This window comes from Oncorhynchus mykiss, chromosome 19 (genome assembly GCF_057628025.1).
Source record: "Oncorhynchus mykiss isolate SJ-2025 chromosome 19, ASM5762802v1, whole genome shotgun sequence".
Classification (NCBI taxonomy): Eukaryota; Metazoa; Chordata; class Actinopteri; order Salmoniformes; family Salmonidae; genus Oncorhynchus; species Oncorhynchus mykiss.
This window is the reverse complement of record NC_143040.1, coordinates 34162355-34182580: the sequence shown is the minus strand read 5'-3', so window position 1 is coordinate 34182580 and position 20226 is coordinate 34162355. Positions and strand designations below refer to the sequence as shown.

The following is a 20226-nucleotide window of genomic DNA, read 5'->3' as shown; positions in this document are numbered from 1 at the left end:
GATTTGGACTTGTGTTTTAGGTTATTGTCCTGTTGAAAGGTGAATTAATCTCCCAGTGTCTGGTGGAAAGCAGACTGAACCAGGTTTTCCTCAAGGATTCTACCTGTGCTTAGCTCCATTCCGTTTCTTTTTTATCCTGAAACTCCCCAGTCCTAAACGATTAAACATACCCATAATATGATGCAGCAACCACTATGCTTGAAAATATCGAGAGTGGTACTCCATAATGTGTCGTATTGGAATTACCCCCAAAAATGTGCCTTGTTGCAAACAGGATGCATGGTTTGGAATATTTTTATTCTGTACCACCTTCTTTTCACTCTGTCAAATAGGTTAATGTTGTGTAGTACCTACAATGATGATGATCCATCCTCAGTTTTCTCCTATCACAGTCATTAAACTCTTAACTGTTTTAAAATCACCATGAGTGGTTTCTTTCCTCTCCGGCAACTGAGTTAGGAAAGACGCCTGTATATTTGTAGTGACTGGGTGTATTGATTCACCATCCAAAGTGTAATTAATAACTTCACCATGCTCAAAGGAATAATCAGCGTCTGCTTTTTTAATTTTTACCCATTTACCAATAGGTGCACTTCTTTACAAGGCAAAGAAAACCCTCCCTGGTCTTTGTGGTTGAATCTGTGTTTGAAATTCATTGCTCGACTGAGGGACCTTACACATGTTTGGGGGACAGAGATAAGGTAGTCATTAAAAAAATACTGTTATTGTCCATGTAAATTATGTGACCTCCTGAACTTATTTAGGATGTCATAACAAAGGGGTTGAATACTTATTGACTAAAGACATTTCAGCTTTTAATAAATTTGTAAACATAAAAAATAAATAAATAAAAAAACATAATTCCACTTTGACATTATGGGGTATTGTGTGTAGGACAATGACCCCAAAAAATCTAAATGTAATAAATTTTAGATTTTCGACATCAAAATGCGGAAAAAGTCAAGGGGTGTGAATACGTTCCGAAGTCACTATGTGGTGCTCCTCCCTCTATCATACTTCACCCCTCCTTCTCCATAAGTCCCATGATGTGTGTGTGTGCGTGTATGTGTGAGACACTGATTAATGTGGTTCACTCAGTCAGTAAAGAGGTTGTGCATGAGGGAGCAGCGGCAAAACACAAACACACACTAAACAAACTAATCGAAAAACAAACACACTCCTGCCAGCCACTGAACGCTCCCTTCATGCCACAGCAGCAATAGCCTATTTTGAGCCAACTTGAAGCCTGAACAATTCCTAATTCAAGCACACCTCTTTCGTATTAATCTAAAATTCATAAAAACAAGGACTTCTACGGCCCAAATAATAAAAGTATAATTTCCTCCCAAGAGGCACACCTTCTTCAAGGATGCTACAGTAAAGGGTACACGTCTTAACAGTCTGCTAGAGCGAGACGTGCTCTGGCTTTTAACAGAAAAGTCAAATGTTGTATTTTGGTGGTGCATTTGGTAAATCTGGAGGATTAAAAAGAAACCCACAGAGAGACGGAGAGAGAAGGAGTTAAAAATTCTGCCGCAAGTCTGCTCGCAGGAAGTGATGTCTTAAGCAGTAAACCTGCATGAAACACATTGTAGGCCCTCTGAACATAATAACTTAGGCCTTGTCCACGACCATGTGACAGAGTTCACGACCTCAGCACATCAATGGTATAGTATAATTACAAAATGTCACTGGTATGTTTTAGTACCACTCACCCAGTGTAAAAAATGTAGCTATCTAAAGTACTGTCGTTGTGATACCTGACGCTCATATTGTGTGTGGCGCAAATACACACACAGTGTGTGTGTCGGGACTATCAGAGGCAACACATTGATAATTCCCTACCCTGTATTTAGAGAGAAGGTATTTACACATATTCAGGAGCAGGAAATGTGTGTGGATGTCACGCCTTGCTGCTCGTACAACCTTAATCTCTTCCGAGGCACTGAATGATGATGTGAGTACCGGGAAAAATCTAGAATAGGCCTGCCAATGAATGGCTTCTCACACAAATAGCCTACCCTGATTTGACTTCATAAGCTGGCTGGAAACAAAGACAAAGTAATATCTGCCGCAGCAGACCTGCAACACACACACACACACACACACACACACACACACACACACACACACACACGAGAGTAATCTGTAAAAAGAGTTCGGAAACTTTTCTAACCATATGAGGAACAACAGACAAGTGACAAAGAAATGTTGAGGTAGTTTTCTAATTACCAATAATAAAATAATTTATAACAAAGTAGACAGCTGTTGAAACTTTAAATTCACAATGAACATGTCTGGCATTTATTGACAACTGAACAAAGTTAAATCAATCAATCAAATGTATTTCTGAAGCCCTTTTTACATCAGCTGATATCTCAAAGTGCTGTACAGAAACCCAGCCTAAAACCCCAAAAAGCAAGCAATGCTGGTTTAGAAGCACGGTGGCTAGGAAAAACTCCCTAGAAAGGCCAGAACCTAGGAAGAAACCTAGAGAGGAACCAGGCAATGAGGGGTGGCCAGTCCTCTTCTTGCTGTTCCGGGTGGAGATTATAACATGGCCAAGATGTTCAAATGTTCATAGATAATAATAATCACAGTGGTTGTCGAAGGTGCAACAGGAAGCAGAAATGTGTCAGACATGAAAGATAAACTTCAATTCCTCCTCTTACTCACATACTGTAGCTAACACGTTTAATGAAAATCTCAGGACAAATTAAGTTAAGCCTGGCAGCCTGCTGGCAGCCAGAAGTCTGCTTAAGTGTTTAGTAAAGTGCCTCTGGCTGGATGATTTCATCACAGGATCAATGTTAGAGCGTTGGACTAGTAACCGAAAGGTTGCAAGATCGAATCCCTGAGCTGACAAGGTACAAATGTCGTTCTGCCCCTAAACAAGGCAGTTAACCCACTGTTCCTAGGCCGTCATTGAAAATAAGAATAGGATCAGGTCCAGGATCAGTGTGTTGCTGTAAGAGAGAAACAACCTGTCTATCTGCCTCCAAGCTACACCTCTCTGTACTATCAATAATTCCTGATCTAAATAGAGCCAGGGGACGTGGGAAACAGCTTTGGCTTTTCAACTGAACAACTCTGTCATAAACAGAGGTGCGTGCATGGAGACAGAGAGATGAAAAGGGGAGTAGAAAAGAGAGGAGAGACTGAGGGATAATTTGGCTGCTGCAGTGAACCCAACTAACCATGACAAGACCATCTAACATGCGCACACACACACACCGAAATCAGAAAGTGACAGAAGGACCAAGGAAAGTCGTGCCCAAATAACAGAACAATTACCTCGTCTCAGACACAGTCTAAAAGACTGTCATAACAAAACAGACACAAGACCCATCTACAGTATAACCAAAACGCTTCTGGAACCAACAGTCCTTATTTAGAACCAATGTGCTTTCAGAACCAAGGGCCTGATTTACCAAGCTTTTCACCCGACAATCTTCCCACTTGTTTAGTTCATAGCGGGATAAAATGCTAAACAAAGCTGAAAAACTCCACTGTCCCCATATTCACAATCAATAAACATACAAACACATCTACTCCAGGATCTACCACCCACCCCCCCAGGCCTACCTCCTTCCCCAGTTCTTCTCTGATGACCTGCTGAATCTCCTCCATAGAACTCTGTGGTGCTCTGCTGTGCAGGACTTTGAGGGTGGAGGTGTACTCCTCAGGTAGGAGGTAGTCAAGGGCTCCCAGGTGTTGACCCACCTTGATGAAGGTGCCTCTGTTGGCGCAGCACAGGTTACGCAGTCTCTCAGCTGACCGATGGTGCACCTGCAGGAGGGGGGGACACATGTCATTGGAATAATGGTTGACTACTCATCATCGTCCTCCATTTCATTGTCATCGTCGTAATCGTCAACATCATGGCAATAAGTCAAGGTCATCATCATCAACGTCGTCATTGTTAGCGGCAGTGTCATGAACGCCATCATCTTTATCAAAACAGACTCAGTTTTGTACCAACAGGGCATGAAAATAGATGGCAAATACAAAAAACACACACACGTTCAGCATTATCTCTCAAGCACATTGTTGCATCTGAAGGGCCGTTAAGTGTAATGTGATTTCCATGCCGTGTGTGAACCAGCTGGTGGAGTTGATAATGTCGCTCTCCTGGGACCTGTGCAAATAAAGGGGCGTGAAATGAGCTCCCTTTAGCCCTTTACCCCTGCCAAAAACACACAGGCTCTTCCTGCAACCCCCTGTACCCCTCTGTAACCTCCTTAACCGTCAGGGGACCACTCCACATCAGCACCGTCTGGGAACAGAGGCTCACTTCATTATATGACTTCTCCTTTAGCCAGTCAGATGTGGCTATATGGATGCCAGCTAGCATTAGATATCAACCACTGTAGCACTAGCCATCAGCTAGCATCAGCTACCATTGGCAATCATCTACGAGTCATCAATTAGCATTAGCCTTTCCATCTGCTAGCATCAGCCGTCCTATTGTAACGGAGTTAAGAACATACAGTAAGCTCACTCAAGTTTCCAGTTTTAATAGTCATATGCAAAGGATACACATGGTATACACTTGCCGGTTCCCTCTCGACAACGCAACAACGATAAGACATTTTAAACAAAAAAACTCCAAAGCTAGCTTGCAATGTCAGATGGAGCCATCCAAGAAGTACCTTTTGTGTGGCTCAACCCGTTGGAACGCTGTTAAGGAGTATGGTCCAGCGCCGACAGAGATGGCCGCCTCGCTTCGCGTTCCTAGGAAACTATGCCGTATTTTGTTTTTTGTGTGTTATTTCTTACATTGTTTCCCCAGCAACTCACCAACATTACGACCAGAAATAGGACTTTCTCGAAGTGGATCCAATGTTTGGTCCACCACCCAGAACAAAGGATCGGATGCCAGCCGGCAACCAAAAACAACGGCGCCGCAGAAGGGGCAGACGGAGCGGTCTTCTGGTCAGGCTCCGTATACGGGCACATTGCGCACAGCTCCCGAGCATACTAATCGCCAATGTCCAGTCTCTTGACAACAAAGTAGACAAAATCAAAGCAAGGGTTACCTTCTAGAGAGACATCAGAGACTAACATTCTTTGTTTCACGGAAACATGGCTCACTCGAGAGACGCTATCGGAGTCGGTACAGCCACCTGGTTTCTTCACGCATCGAGCCGCCAGAATCAAGCATCTCTCTGGTAAGAAGAAGGGCGAGGGGGGGGGGGGGGATGCCTTATGATTAACGAGATGCAGTGTGATCATAACAACAAACAGGAACTCAAGTCCTTTTGTTCACCTGACATAGAATTCCTTACACAATCAAATGCCGACCGCATTATCTACCAAGAGAATTCTCTTAGATTATATTCACAGTTGTGTATATTCCCCCCAAGCAGACACCGACGGCCCTGAAAGAACTTCATTTGACTATGTAAACTGGAAACCACATATCCTGAGACTGCATTTATTGTAGCTGGGAATTTGAACAAGGCTAATCTGAAAACAAGTCTCCCTAAGCATATCTCCAGCATATCGATTGCGCGACCCGGGCTGGCAAAACCCTGGATCATTGTTATTCTAACTTCCGCGGCGCATATAAAGCCTTCCCCCGCCCTCCTTTCGGAAAAGCTGACCACGACTCCATTTTGTTGCTGCCAGCCTATAGACAACCTAAAACAGGAAGCAGCCGTGCTCAGGTCTGTGCAACGCTGGTCCGACCAATCCGATTCCACGCGTCAAGATTGCTTATATCACGTAGACTGGGATATGTTCCGCATAGCGTCGAACAACAACATTGATGAACACGCTGATTCGGGGAGTGAGTTTATTAGCAAGTGCATCGGTGATGTTGTACCCACAGTGTCTATTAAAACATTCTCCAACCAGAAACCGTGGATTGGTGGCAGCATTCACGCAAAACTGAAAGCATGAACAACTGCTTTTAATAAGGGCAAGGTGACCGGAAACATGATCGAATACAAACAGTGTAGCTACTCCCTCCAAGGCAATCAAACAAGCTAAGCGTCAGTATAGAGACAAAGTAGAGTCGCAATTCAACGGCTCAGACACGAGAGGTATGTGGCAGGGTCTACAGTCAATCACGGACTACAAAAGAAAAACCAGCCCCGTCGCGGAACACATCGTGCTCCCAGACAAACTAAACAATTTCTTTGCTCGCTTTGAGGACAACACAGTGCCAGTGACACGGCCCGCTACCAAAACCTGCAGGCTCTCCTTCACTGCAGCCAAAGTGAGTAAAAGATTTAAACGTGTTAACCCTCGCAAGGCTGCAGGCCCAGACGGCATCCCCGGCCGCGTCCTCAGAGCATGTGCAGACCAGCTGGCTGGTTATTCAATCAATCCTTATCCCAGTCTGCTGTTCCCACATGCTTCAAGAGGGCCACCATTACTCCTGTTCCCAAGAAAGCGAAGGTAACTGAGCTAAATGACTACAGGTGGCTGTACCGACTGCGATAACGTCTCTCGAGTGAGCCATGTTTCCGTGAAGCACTACCTTCCGTCTTCATGAAGTGATTTGAGAGACAAGTCAAAGAACATATCACCTCCACCCTACCTGACACCCTAGACCCACTCCAATTTGCTTACCGCCCCAATGTGTCCAGACGACACAATCACAATCATACTGCCCTAACCCATCTGAACAAGAGGAATACCCATGTAAGAATGCTGTTCATCGACTACAGCTCAGCATTTAACACCATAGCACCCTCCAAACTCGTCATTAAGCTCGAGACCCTGGGTCTCGACGCTGCCCTGTGCAACTGAGTCCTGGACTTCCTGACGGGCCACCCCCAGGTGGTGAGGGTAGGTAACAACATCTCCAACTTGCTGATCCTCAACACTGGGGCCCCACAAGGGTGCGTTCTCAGCCCTCTCCTGTACTCCCTGTTCACCCATGACTGCGTGGCCATGCCTGCTTCCAACTCAATCATCAAGTTTGCAGACGACACTACGGTGGTAGGCTTGATTTCCAACAACAACGAGACGGCCTACAGGGAGGAGTTGAGGGCCCTCGGAGTGTGGTGTCAGGAAAATAACCTCACACTGAATGTCAACAAAACAAAGGAGATGATCATGGACTTCAGGAAACAGCAGAGTGAGCAGCCCCCTATCCACATCGACAGGACAGTAGTGGAGAAGGTGGAAAGTTCCTCAGCGTACACATCACAGACAAACTGAAATGGTCCACCCACACAGAGAGTGGAGAAGAAGGCGCAGTAGCGCCTCTTCAACCTCAGTAGGCTGATGAAATTTGGCTGGTCACCGAAAACACTCACTAACTTTTACAGATGCACAATCGAGAGCATCCTGTTGGGCTGTATCACCGCCTGGTACCGCAACTGCTCCGCTCACAACCGTAAGGCTCTCCAGAGGGTAGTGAGGTCTGCACAACGCATCACCGGGGCCAAACTACCTGCCCTCCAGGACACCTACACCACCCGATGTCACAGGAAGGCCAAAAAGATCATCAAGGACAACAACCACCCGAGCCACTGCCTGTTCACCCCGCTATCATCCAGAAGGTGAGGTCAGTACAGGTGCATCAAAGCTGGGACCGAGAGACTGAAAAACAGCTTCTATCTCAAGGCCATCAGACTGTTAAACAGCCATTACTAACATTGAGTGGCTGCTGCCAACATACTGACTCAACTCCAGCCACTTTAATAATGGAAAAATATATGTAATAAATGTATCACGAGCCACTTTAAACAATGCCACTTTATATAATGTTTACATACCCTACATTACTCATCTGTATATTCTGTACTCTATACCATTTACTGCATCTTGCCTATGCCGTTCGGGCATCGCTCATTCATATATTTCTACGTACATATTCTTATTAATTCCTTTACACTTGTGTGTGTGTGTATATAAGGTAGTTGTGAAATTGTTAGGTTAGATTACTTATTAGATATTACTGCATGGTCGGAACTAGAAGCTCAAGCATTTCGCTACACTCGCATTAACATCTGCTAACCATGTGTATGTGACAAATACAATTTGATTTGAGAAGATCACTGGTTTGTAGCCCAGTATGGGGCAGTCGGGCAGTGGAGGAAGTTAAACTGTTAGCAGCACATTAACGTCAGTGACACTAGAACTGGCTAAAGTGGACATGTATGCAGTGTGCTCCATTTCTACATGCAGTCGAGCTTCCCTGGTTTCCAGCGTTTCAGTCGTTTGTTGAGGAATGAACATGCTCAAGGCACACGGACAAAAACAAATCCACACACTTTAACCCTGCATCATTTAAGCATAATCCTCTCACAATAGGGTAGGTGGGAGATTGGATGGTTGTCCGGTGGGCATTTTAGTGAGTGAGTGAGCCGGGCCAGATCAACTGTAGGCAGCAGCCTCTCCTCTCTCCAACTCCCAGATAATAATTGTTTTATTTTTTAGGGGGTAGATCAGTTTTAATATTGCAGATAGATTGTGGCTTCCATCAATGTAAGGGACACCTGTTAATTGAATTGCATTCCAGGTGACTACCCTGTGAAGCTGGTTGAGAGAATACCAAGAGTGTGCAAAGCTGTCATCAAGGCAAAGGGTGCTACTTTGAAGAATCTCAAATATGAAATATATATTTTGATGTAAAAAAAAAAAAAAAATGGTTACTACATGATTCCATGTGTCAAAATAAAGAAAATTCTTTGAATGAATAAGTGTGGACAGTTTGCAGCTAAATCTGCAGAGCTGGGATGGTTGTATCCCCCATATAGATAACATTCTACTGGTTGCAAGAAGTGTTTAATCTGCCGCTGTTGTGTGTATCAGTTCAAAAACCATGTGCCATGGAATCGGTACAATTAAAAATCTCTTTCCCAAGAATTGTGCAATCTTTATGGCACAGCTTTCATTTTTTCAGCCCTTAAATTAAACTGGTACTTTTGATTTATCATAATTTCCTTTAATGCATGCCCGACAAACAAGTTCCTTACTTTCTCCCCCTTCCACTTACCTCTCAATTTTTGCAGTAATGCTGCAATTAGTTGGTTGTAATTTTGAGTAGAGCAGACATTTCCATATATTTTTGTTGGCTACGTGTGTGACATAACTCCAACAGCCCTATTTAGGATATCATTTACAAATATTATACCTTTTCCAAAAAATAAATATTTTAGTTTCACCATAATATTTGTTGTAATATTTGTTCTGTCTTTTGAATTTGCAACCAACTTTATATGGCTTGTTTTAAAAACAGCATTATTTGAGAGATTATTTCAAAATTATTTCAAAATTTATTTTAAAATACCTGAATGTGCGCTTGTAATCTGAATAAAAGGATAAAAGGCCATTCTTGAACATCTTACTAAAGTCTTTAGTGAGAGGTCTAACGCTTTAACATTTAAACAACTTCTGCCCTATTCATTATATAAATAGGCCCATTAAATTGTGTCTGGCTTGCCAGGTGTAGGCAAGGCCATACAGTTGATCAGGGTGATTTCTCCACAAATAGACAGGTATTTTCCTTTCCAAGGTAGCAAGATCTTATCATTTTTGCTAACTTTCTATTGAAATGTGTTGGAATGAGATCATTTCTTTCTTTCAGAATATAAGTAGATATAAGTATGTTCACTTCACCGTTAGACCATTTTATTGGTAAACTCCACGGTAATGTAAAAGTTGTATATTTTTGTGATCCAATACGTAATATAGTACCATAATTTGGTTGTAATCGAGAAATGATCTAGATCATCCATGAGGCAGTGGAGGGATTCTAATTGTGGATTTAAATGAAAAGATGAATAACGACATGTTTTTAAGCCCAGGATTTCTAGGCCCTTGATACTATTGTTGGATCTGATTTTAATTGCGAACATTTCAATGGCCATAATAAATAGATATGCTGATAGTGGACAACCTTGTTTTACGCCTCTTGGCAGTTTATTACTCTGACAAGTAGTCATTATTTACCAGTTTATACTTAGGGATACTATACATACCTTTAACCCCTTGCGAAAGTATTCGGCCCCCTTGAACTTTGCGACCTTTTGCCACATTTCAGGCTTCAAACATAAAGATATAAAACTGTATTTTTTTGTGAAGAATCAACAAGTGGGACACAATCATGAAGTGGAACGACATTTATTGGATATTTCAAACTTTTTTAACAAATCAAAAACTGAAAAATTGGGCGTGCAAAATTATTCAGCCCCTTTACTTTCAGTGCAGCAAACTCTCTCCAGAAGTTCAGTGAGGATCTCTGAATGATCCAATGTTGACCTAAATGACTAATGATGATAAATACAATCCACCTGTGTGTAATCAAGTCTCCGTATAAATGCACCTGCACTGTGATAGTCTCAGAGGTCCGTTAAAAGCGCAGAGAGCATCATGAAGAACAAGGAACACACCAGGCAGGTCCGAGATACTGTTGTGAAGAAGTTTAAAGCCGGATTTGGATAAAAAAAGATTTCCCAAGCTTTAAACATCCCAAGGAGCACTGTGCAAGCGATAATATTGAAATGGAAGGAGTATCAGACCACTGCATTTCTACCAAGACCTGGCCGTCCCTCTAAACCTTCAGCTCATACAAGGAGAAGACTGATCAGAGATGCAGCCAAGAGGCCCATGATCACTCTGGATGAACTGCAGAGATCTACAGCTGAGGTGGGGGACTCTGTCCATAGGACAACAATCAGTCGTATATTGCACAAATCTGGCCTTTATGGAGGAGTGGCAAGAAGAAAGCCATTTCTTAAAGATATCCATAAAAAGTGTCGTTTAAAGTTTGCCACAAGCCACCTGGGAGACACACCAAACATGTGGAAGAAGGTGCTCTGGTCAGATGAAACCAAAATTGAACTTTTTGGCAACAATGCAAAACGTTATGTTTGGCGTAAAAGCAACACAGCTGAACACACCATCCCCACTGTCAAACATGGTGGTGGCAGCATCATGGTTTGGGCCTGCTTTTCTTCAGCAGGGACAGGGAAGATGGTTAAAATTGATGGGAAGATGGATGGAGCCAAATACAGGACCAGGACCTGGAAGAAAACCTGATGGAGTCTGCAAAAGACCTGAGACTGGGACGGAAATTTGTCTTCCAACAAGACAATGATCCAAAACATGAAGCAAAATCTACAATGGAATGGTTCAAAAATAAACATATCCAGGTGTTAGAATGGCCAAGTCAAAGTCCAGACCTGAATCCAATCGAGAATCTGTGGAAAGAACTGAAAACTGCTGTTCACAAATGCTCTCCATCCAACCTCACTGAGCTCGAGCTGTTTTGCAAGGAGTAATGGGAAAAAATTGCAGTCTCTCGATGTGCAAAACTGATAGAGACATACCCCAAGCGACTTACAGCTGTAATCGCAGCAAAAGGTGGCGCTACAAAGTATTAACTTAAGGGGGCTGAATAATTTTGCACGCCCAATTTTTCAGTTTTTGATTTGTTAAAAAAGTTTGAAATATCCAATAAATGTCGTTCCACTTCATGATTGTGTCCCACTTGTTGTTGATTCTTCACAAAAAAATACAGTTTTATATCTTTATGTTTGAAGCCTGAAATGTGGCAAAAGGTCGCAAAGTTCAAGGGGGCCGAATACTTTCGCAAGGCACTGTAAAAGTGATTCTCCAAAATTGAAATATTCCAGGCATTTATATATAAATTCCAGTCGTACATTAAACCTTTTCAAAGTCAGCTATGAATACCAGGCCTGGTTTCCCAGATTTTTGTTTCCAGTTTTCAGTAATAATGAAATCAGACCTTGTTCAGTATTGGATAATCTACCATTTTTAGAGGAGTGGTTTAAAAAAAAATGCTAATAATGGTACTTTGAGTACATCAAAAAAGGTTTGGTATGCCACCCAGCCCTGGAGTTTTCCTGGGACTTAAAGGCTTTCATTGCATCAACAAGTTCCTCTGCTGTAATTTGGTCTTCACATGAGTCTTTCTGTATAGCTCCCAGATAATTACACAGTCAGGCCATGAGGAGACCGTTCACTTCACCGTGGAGCCAAACCAAACATGGGCTGTTTCACCCCCACACACTCCACACACACTGAGTGAGCTACTGAGGAAACAGGGGAAGGAGAGAAGAGAAGAGAGGAGAGGAGGAATCAAAAAAAGTGTGTGAAAGGGGATGATTTGAAAAGAGGAGTTGGTGATAGTATGGAACAGGGCCTGAAGGAGAAAGGAGGGAAGGAAACATTGTCAATAAAAATAAGGGGTACATGAGGGAGAGATAGGATAGGGGAAGAGGGAAAATGAGAGGAGAGGAGAGGAAGGAGGTTGAATTTTCCTCTCCACTGGTTTATCCTCTAGGGAAAAACCGTGCCACCTGTCACCCCTCCAGTCTTACCCTGGCACCACACACACAAACACCCTCTCAGTCTCTCTCTCTCGCCTTCTCCATCTCCCCTCTCCTATTTCAGTCACTGCAGTTAATTATCTTCCCCATTGGTGGCAGTGTAACAGAATGCCATCATCATGGCGTTGTAGATTTGTATGGGGCGTGAAGACAGGGAGCCAAGGCTATGGGCCCACTCTCAAAACAGGGGGTGTCCAATGTTAGCACATCCTCAACATGCTATGCAGACACACATACCCACACACAGAAAGTATCCCCATGCTCCTGCTTCCGAGCTATACCGATCGCCAGCCCCCTCACTCCCTCTCTCCATTTATTTATGTCTTTACCCTTCTACCTCCTTTTCTTTCTCCCCCTCAGCTTCTCACTTTAAGCTATGCCCAGCCCCTTCACTTCCTCTCTTCTTCCCTCCATTTTTTCTCAAGCCCACTCCATCCATTTCAGTCTCCCTCTTTCCCTCAACTAACCCCAGCACCCTCACTCCCTCTTTATCCCTACATTTCGCTCCCCATTTCTCTCCCCCCTTGCAGCTATTCTCCAGCTCTCTCCCCCCTCGCAGCTCTCTCGCCCCCTCGCAGCTATTCTCGACCCCTCGCAGCTATTCTCGCAGCTCTCCCCCCTCGCAGCTATTCCCACAGCTCTCTCTCCCCTCGCAGCTATTTTCGCAGCTCTCTCTCCCCTCGCAGCTATTTTCGCAGCTCTCTCTCTCTCCCTCGCAGCTATTTTCGCAGCTCTCTCTCTCTCCCCTCGCAGCTATTTTCGCAGCTCTCTCTCTCCCCTCGCAGCTATTCTCGCAGCTCTCTCTCTCCCCTCGCAGCTATTCTCGCAGCTCTCTCCCCCCTCGCAGCTATTCTCGCAGCTCTATCTCCCCCCTCGCAGCAATTCTGGCAGTTCTCTCTCCCCCCTCGCAGCTATTCTGGCAGCTCTCTCTCCCCCCTCGCAGCTATTATCGCAGCGCTCTCTCCCCCCTCGCAGCTATTCTCGCAGCGCTCTCTCCCCCCTCGCAGCTATTCTCGCAGCACTCTCCCCCCTCGCAGCTATTCTCGCTGCGATCTCCCCCTCGCAGCTATTCTCGCTGCGATCTCCCCCCTCGCAGCTATTCTCGCTGCGATCTCCCCCCTCACAGCTCTCTCCCCCCCGCAGCTCTCTCCACTCCCCTCGCAGCTCCCCCCCACAGCTCTCTCCACTCCCCTCGCAGCTCCCCCCATCTCCCCCCCTCGCAGCTATACTCAGCTCACTCTCCCCCCTCTCCCCCCCTCACAGCTATACTCAGCTCCCTCTCCCCCCCTCGCAGCTATACTCAGCTCCCTCCCTCCCTCGCAGCTCTCTCACCCCTCGTAGCTATTCTCGCAGATCCCTCCCCCCTCGCAGCGATTCTCACAGCTCTCTCAACCCCTCGCAGCTCTCCCACCCCTCGCAACTATTCTCGCAGCCCTCTCCCCCCTCGCAGCTCTCTCCCCCCCGCAGCTCTCTCCACTCCCCTCAAAGCTCCCCCCTCTCCCCAATACGCAGCTCCCTCTCCCCCCCTCGCAGCTATACTCAGCTCTCTCCCTCCCTCGCAGCTATTCTCGCAGCTATTCTCGCAGCTATTCTCGCAGCTCTCCCACCCCTCGCAGCTATTCTCGCAGCCCCCCCCACTCGCAGCTCTCCCCTCGCAGCTATTCTCGCAGCCTCCCCCCTGCAGCTATACTCGCAGCTCCCCCCCCCCTCTCGCAGCTCCCCCCCCCCCTCTCGCAGCTATTCTCGCAGCTCTCCCCCCCTCGCAGCTATTCTCGCAGCCCTACCCCCCTCGCAGCTATTCTCGCAGCCCAACCCCCCCACGCCTTTCTCGCAGCTCTCCCTCTCTCACCTCGCAGCTCCCCCTCTCTCGCAGCTATTCTCGCAGCCCCCCCCCCTGCAGCTATTCTTGCAGCTGCCCCCCCTGCAGCTATTCTCGCAGCTCCCCCCCCTCGCAGCTCCCCCCATGTCGCAGCTATTCTCGCAGCCCTCCCCCCCTCGCAGCTATTCTCGCAGCCCTCCCCCTCGCAGCCCTCCCCCTCGCAGCCCTCCCCTCTTCGCAGCTATTCTCGCAGCCCTCCCCCTCGCAGCTATTCTCGCAGCCCTCCCCTCCTCGCAGCTATTCTCGCAGCCCCCCCGCAGCTATTCTCGCAGCCCCCCCCCCCCGCAGCTATTCTCGCAGCTCTCCCTCTCTCCTCGCAGCTCCCCCCCACCTCGCAGCTCTCTCCCCCTCGCAGCTATTCTCGCAGCTCTCCCCCCTCGCAGCTATTCTCGCAGATCTCCCCCTCGCAGCTATTCTCGCAGCTCTCCCACCCCTCGCAGCTATTCTCTCGCAGCTCTTCCCCCCTCGCAGCTCTCCCCCCCTCGCAGCTATTCTCGCAGCCATTCTCGCAGCTCTCCCCCCCTCGCAGCTATTCTCGCAGCTCTCCCCCCCTCGCACCTATTCTGGCAGCTCTCTACTCCCTCGCAGCTATTCTCGCAGCTCCCCCCCTCGCAGCTATTCTCGCAGCTCTCCCCCCTCGCAGCTATTCTCGCAGCTCTCTCCCCCCTCGCAGCTATTCTCGCAGCTCTCTCCCCCCTCGCAGCTATTCTCGCAGCTCTCTCCCCCCTCGCAGCTATTCTCGCAGCTCTCTCCCCCCTCGCAGCTATTCTCGCAGCTCTCTCCCCCCTCGCAGCTATTCTCGCAGCTCTCTCCCCCCTCGCAGCTATTCTCGCAGCTCTCTTCCCCCCCTCGCAGCTATTCTCGCAGCTCTCCCCCTCTCGCAGCTATTCTCGCAGCTATTCTCGCAGCTATTCTCGCAGCTCTCCCCCCCTCGCAGCTATTCTCGCAGCTCTCCCCCCCTCGCAGCTATTCTCGCAGCTCTCCCCCCCTCGCAGCTATTCTCGCAGCTCTCTACCCCCTCGCAGCTATTCTCGCAGCTCCCCCCCTCGCAGCTCTTTCCTCTCCTCGCAGCTCTCCCTGCTCTCTCCCCTCGCAGCTCCCCCCTCGCAGCTCTCCCTCTTTCCCCCCCTCGCAGCTATTCTCGCAGCTCTCTCCCCCCTCGCAGCTATTCTCGCAGCTCTCTTCCCCCCCTCGCAGCTATTCTCGCAGCTCTCCCCCTCTCGCAGCTATTCTCGCAGCCCTCTCCCCCACGCAGCTATTCTCGCAGCTATTCTCGCAGCTCTCCCCCCCCCTCGCAGCTATTCTCGCAGCTCTCCCCCCCTCGCAGCTATTCTCGCAGCTCTTCCTCTCTCCCCTCGCAGCTCTCCCTCTCTCCTCTCGCAGCTCTCCCTCTCTCCTCTCGCAGCTCTCCCTCTTGCAGCTCTCCCTCTCTCCCCTCGCAGCTCTCCCTCTCCCCTCGCAGCTCTCCCTCTCTCCCCTCGCAGCTCTCCCTCTCCCCTCGCAGCTCTCCCCCCCTCGCAGCTATTCTCGCAGCTCTCCCTGCTCTCTCCCATCACAGCTCTCCCTCTCCCCCCCCCCCCTCGCAGCTATTCTCGCAGCTCTCTACCCCCTCGCAGCTATTCTCGCATCCCCCCCCCTCGCAGCTATTCTCGCAGCTCTTTCCTCCCCTCGCAGCTCTCCCTGCTCTCTCCCCTCGCAGCTCCCCCCCTCGCAGCTCTCGCCCTCGCAGCTCTCCCTCTCTCCCCCCTCGCAGCTATTCTCGCAGCTCTCTCCCCCCTCGCAGCTATTCTCGCAGCTCTCTCCCCCTCGCAGCTATTCTCGCAGCTCTCTCCCCCCCTCGCAGCTATTCTCGCAGCTCTCTCCCCCCCTCGCAGCTATTCTCGCAGCTCTCTCCCCCCCCTCACAGCTATTCTCGCAGCTCTCTCCCCCCCTCGCAGCTATTCTCGCAGCTCTCTCCCCCCCTCGCAGCTATTCTCGCAGCTCTCTCCCGCCTCGCAGCTATTCTCGCAGCTCTCTCCCCCTCACAGCTCTCTCTCCCCTCGCAGCTATTCTCAGCTCTCTCCCTCTCCCAATAGCAGAGCTGTGTGTGCGACAGGGATGATAACTGCAGACATTAATGACATTAGCACACACACACCATTAGAGGAGCAGTGCAAAAACACTGTCAGGATTCTACAGGGTCATTATCAATGTTCATCACAGCCAGAGCACTAACATGAGCCACAAGGGGTTACCACAGACCCAATACACACACCTTAGACAGCCAGAGATGTACACACATGTGCACTGTGTCTACTACTAAGGCTGGATCATGTTGTTGTATTGTTCAATGTTTTAATTAAGTCATGTTCTGACTGTTGCTGCCTTCTTGGTCAGGTCTCCCCTTGAAAGAGACTGGGTCTCAACGGGCTTTTCTTGGATAAATGAAGGTTAAATAAATGTTTAAAAATTATCAAAATGTTCACACCAACTGAAGAGACCCTAAACCAGGACCTTGAGTCATCTATACAGCAGTTTAAAACCCTGCTCTGTCATGTTACATTGAAGACCTCCGAGCTCTCCCTAGTCCCGCTCTGTCGTTAGCCCACCACAACACTCATCTAAAGTGATGTTTAAAATCTGTCTCGCGCTGCCTGTGGCCCCCGAGGCAAGATGGCTAATCAATGATGTCTAATGCAGTCTTTCTATGTCAAACAGACCAGGAGCAAAGCCGGTGTGGATTAATGCTCCAGAGCTTCAATATAATCTGTGTGTCACACAATGGGAGAATGGTGTGTGTGTGTCTAAATTGTTTAATGATTTAACCAAAACACACAAGTGCTTTTGACTCTTCTTTTATTGATCAAACACCCAAACACCCTTGACAAAAAAGTCCACAAATGTTTTTATTTTATGACTACTAATGTGTGGGCGCGTGAGTGAACATTTAAATAGAGGCCTAGTCCACTTCCTCATTCTTTGTACTGGAGTGGCCAGTACAGAGATATAGGATATTTGATTCTGAGAAAGTGAATTCTTGGGATTTCATAACATCGTAACCATCTCAATTTGTACTTGTCGAAGTGGAGTCCTGCAGTACTTTGTGGACAAATCCTTTGTGACATCTCTTTGTATATTTTGAGAAAATAAAATGAAAGTTCTGAGTAGCTTCCCCGCAAACTGACACAGAACAGTTGCAAGTAGAAAACCAACTCTTCAAGCTGTTGCTTTGTCCTGCTCTGGACTTCACTGAAAATGAAAAGAGCATCTCTGTGTGACTCCATTAATATAAAATAGCTAATTCTGTGACTTATTTTTGGATTCAAGAGACAGAGGAAGGACAGGGGGCAAAGGGAGAAAGGGGGGGGGGGGGGACACCATACAGATAAGAATGAGGTCTGTGGAGAAGATGTGGGGCCCCTGGTGGAGTCACAGTATACTGCTGTCTGGTACTACAGTATAGGGCCATGAGGCCCCTGGTGGAGCCATGCCATAATGCTGTCTGGTACTACAGTATAGGGCCATGAGGCCCCTGGTGGAGCCATGCCATAATGGTGTCTGGAACTACAGTATAGGGCCATGAGGCCCCTGGTGGGAGTCATGACAATGTATGTAGTTCTGTCTTTGAGCTGTTCTTGTCTATTGATGTTCTGAATTATGTCATGTTTCATGTTTTGTGTTGACCCCAGGAAGAGTAGCTGCAGCTTTCGCAACAGCTAATGGGGATCCTAATAAAATACCAAAATAGCAATAATGCTGGGTGGTACTCCAGTATAGGGCCATGAGGTTATACAATAAGTGCATTTAAATCAGTTGGTTCCTCAAACCGCAGGCCCTTGATCCCCACAGCAACACTCAGATGGTCACTAGGAACCACTACCATACCCGCGTACTCTCTGAATGAGATGCTTGCTAATCCAAGCCAGCAGTGTGTGACTGAGTGAAGGAATGAGCGAGAGGGAGTGAAGGCTCGGCTACCTGTCGTGTGTGGCGACAGGTAGCCTAGCAGTTAAGCGTGTTGGGCCAGTAACCGAAAGGTTGCTGGTTCCAATCCCGAGATGACTAGGTGAAAAATATGCTGATGTGCCCTTGAGCTAAATGACTCAAATGTCATGTAAATGTCTGAAGTTTAGCTGTGTTGGATAGATGTAAGGTGTGGTCAGATAAAGAGGATAAGAGGTCAAAAGGAGCCAGCACTAACAACTTGACTGGAGTTCACCGACTATAACAGAGAAGAGACACACAGTCAAACACACAGTCACAGACAAACACACATCTATTCATCATATCACACACAAACACAGTCAAAGACTCAGGATTTTCCCTTCGTTTGTATTGGCTTTGAAGATCAATTACCTACAATTGAAAGAGAGCGCTGACACACAGGCCCCTCTGTGTTGCCATTAATTACGCAACAGGCTCAATAGCCGACAAGCCGTTCCTTTCAGTTAGGGGTTTAGGTGGAGGCTGCTCCTCTGTGTCTTGGATCCTCAAGAAATAACCAGTGGGACCAAGTGGGAACTTCAGTATCGATGACTGATGGTTTAAACACAAGACAAGGAATGTGTTCTCTTGTCTTCTCATTTGGGTTTTAAAAATCGCCCCTCCTCTTACATTGTAAAGTGCTTTCAGGACCGATACATTACTATCATGAGGACTTGTAACCAGGAGGCATAGCATTGACGGCCACTGTTTGACAATTCCTTACAGGCGATGCGTCGGGTGACATTTAAACGACACATCCTATTAAAGAGACAGCGGATGAAGGATGGATGACAATACAGGATGTAGTGTATCAGTAGTGCTGCTGTCTGATGACAATGTAAGAGCGTCGACTGTACTTAATGAATTCACGTCCTCCTAATGAGGAGAGACTAATGGACTTTCTCGTCGAGTGTCTATAGGGTCTGACAGAGACGGAGACAAAGAGTGAGAGCGAGACAGGCCAGAACGAGAGAGGCAGAAAAAGAAACAGAGAGAGACAGAGACCGAGACAGAGAAGCAGAGAGGCATAGAAAGAGAGAGGCAGAGAGAAACAGTGAGAGGAAGAGCGAGACAGAAACAGGCATAGAAAGAGTCAGAGAGAGCGCTCAGGAAGAACTGAGAAGGTTATACCGCTCATCTGCTCTCTCTCTCTCCCTTTCTCATCCTCTCACCTCCCTCTCTACGTACTACAACCTTCGCTCTTCCTCAGTCTCGCAAAGTTGTTCTCCCTTCTCTTTCCCACCGTATGTTGCTCTACCTTATCATAGCTTCTTAGTCTAGTGAACCTGGCAGGCATTAGGACCACTCGGCATGTACCAGGGAGGTAGACATACTTGTAGACCGTCAGCCGTGTGCAGGTGCAGAGCCTGAATACCTGTCCTCGCTCATTTAAACAGCAGGATGTCTCTGGGTCCACCTGCTGCAAGCTTAGGTAAGAGTGTGTGTGTGTGTGTGTGTGTGTGTGTTCGTTCCCATGTGCATACATCCCTAGGTTCGTATAGGTGTAGATGGCCCTGTGGAGGCCTGTAATTAAAGGGTTGACTCTGGGGCCTGGTTCAATCTGCCTTGGGTCCATCAACCAGCCTTCAGATACCATTAGGCACTGATGGTAAATAGTTTACTAGGAATCCTGCTTCTTTGTGCTGCAGACTACTAGGGTCCGGCAGGGTAACATGGGCAGATAGTAGATTAATAATGGCACAATGCCAGACCTCAACTGTATGGAGATACAGTGTAGGATAAACATGTGCATGCACAGCCACATATAGCCTAAATATTCACAAGGACAAAAACCTTGTTTAAACATGAAACAATATGCTTAGGGCCTAGCATAGAAATGAAAAAAATAATTATAATTCTATGGGGAGTCCTACATAGGAGCATGGAGGGTTGGTCTCACCCCTCCGTTCAGACAAGAGCAGCTCTGGGCTTGTGTGGGTTGGGGCTAGAGCAGTAATTGATTTTTTTGCTGCCACACACACACACACACACACACACGTTACATGACTGTGATTAGTATGAACAGGGCTTATTTATTATTGGACGCTGTGTGTGGTCTGTGTGTGTGTG

General features: G+C 47.2%; 1 protein-coding gene across 1 annotated transcript in view; it reads right to left on the bottom strand.

Annotated features, from left to right (window-relative positions):
- adck1 (aarF domain containing kinase 1) overlaps positions 1-20226 on the bottom strand; it is a 172115-nt gene that overhangs the window by 90111 nt on the left and 61778 nt on the right. Inside the window, exon 4 of the mRNA XM_021573702.3 lies at positions 3586-3789. Coding sequence (XP_021429377.3) covers positions 3586-3789 — 204 coding nt within the window. The remainder of the gene's footprint in view (positions 1-3585; positions 3790-20226) is intronic.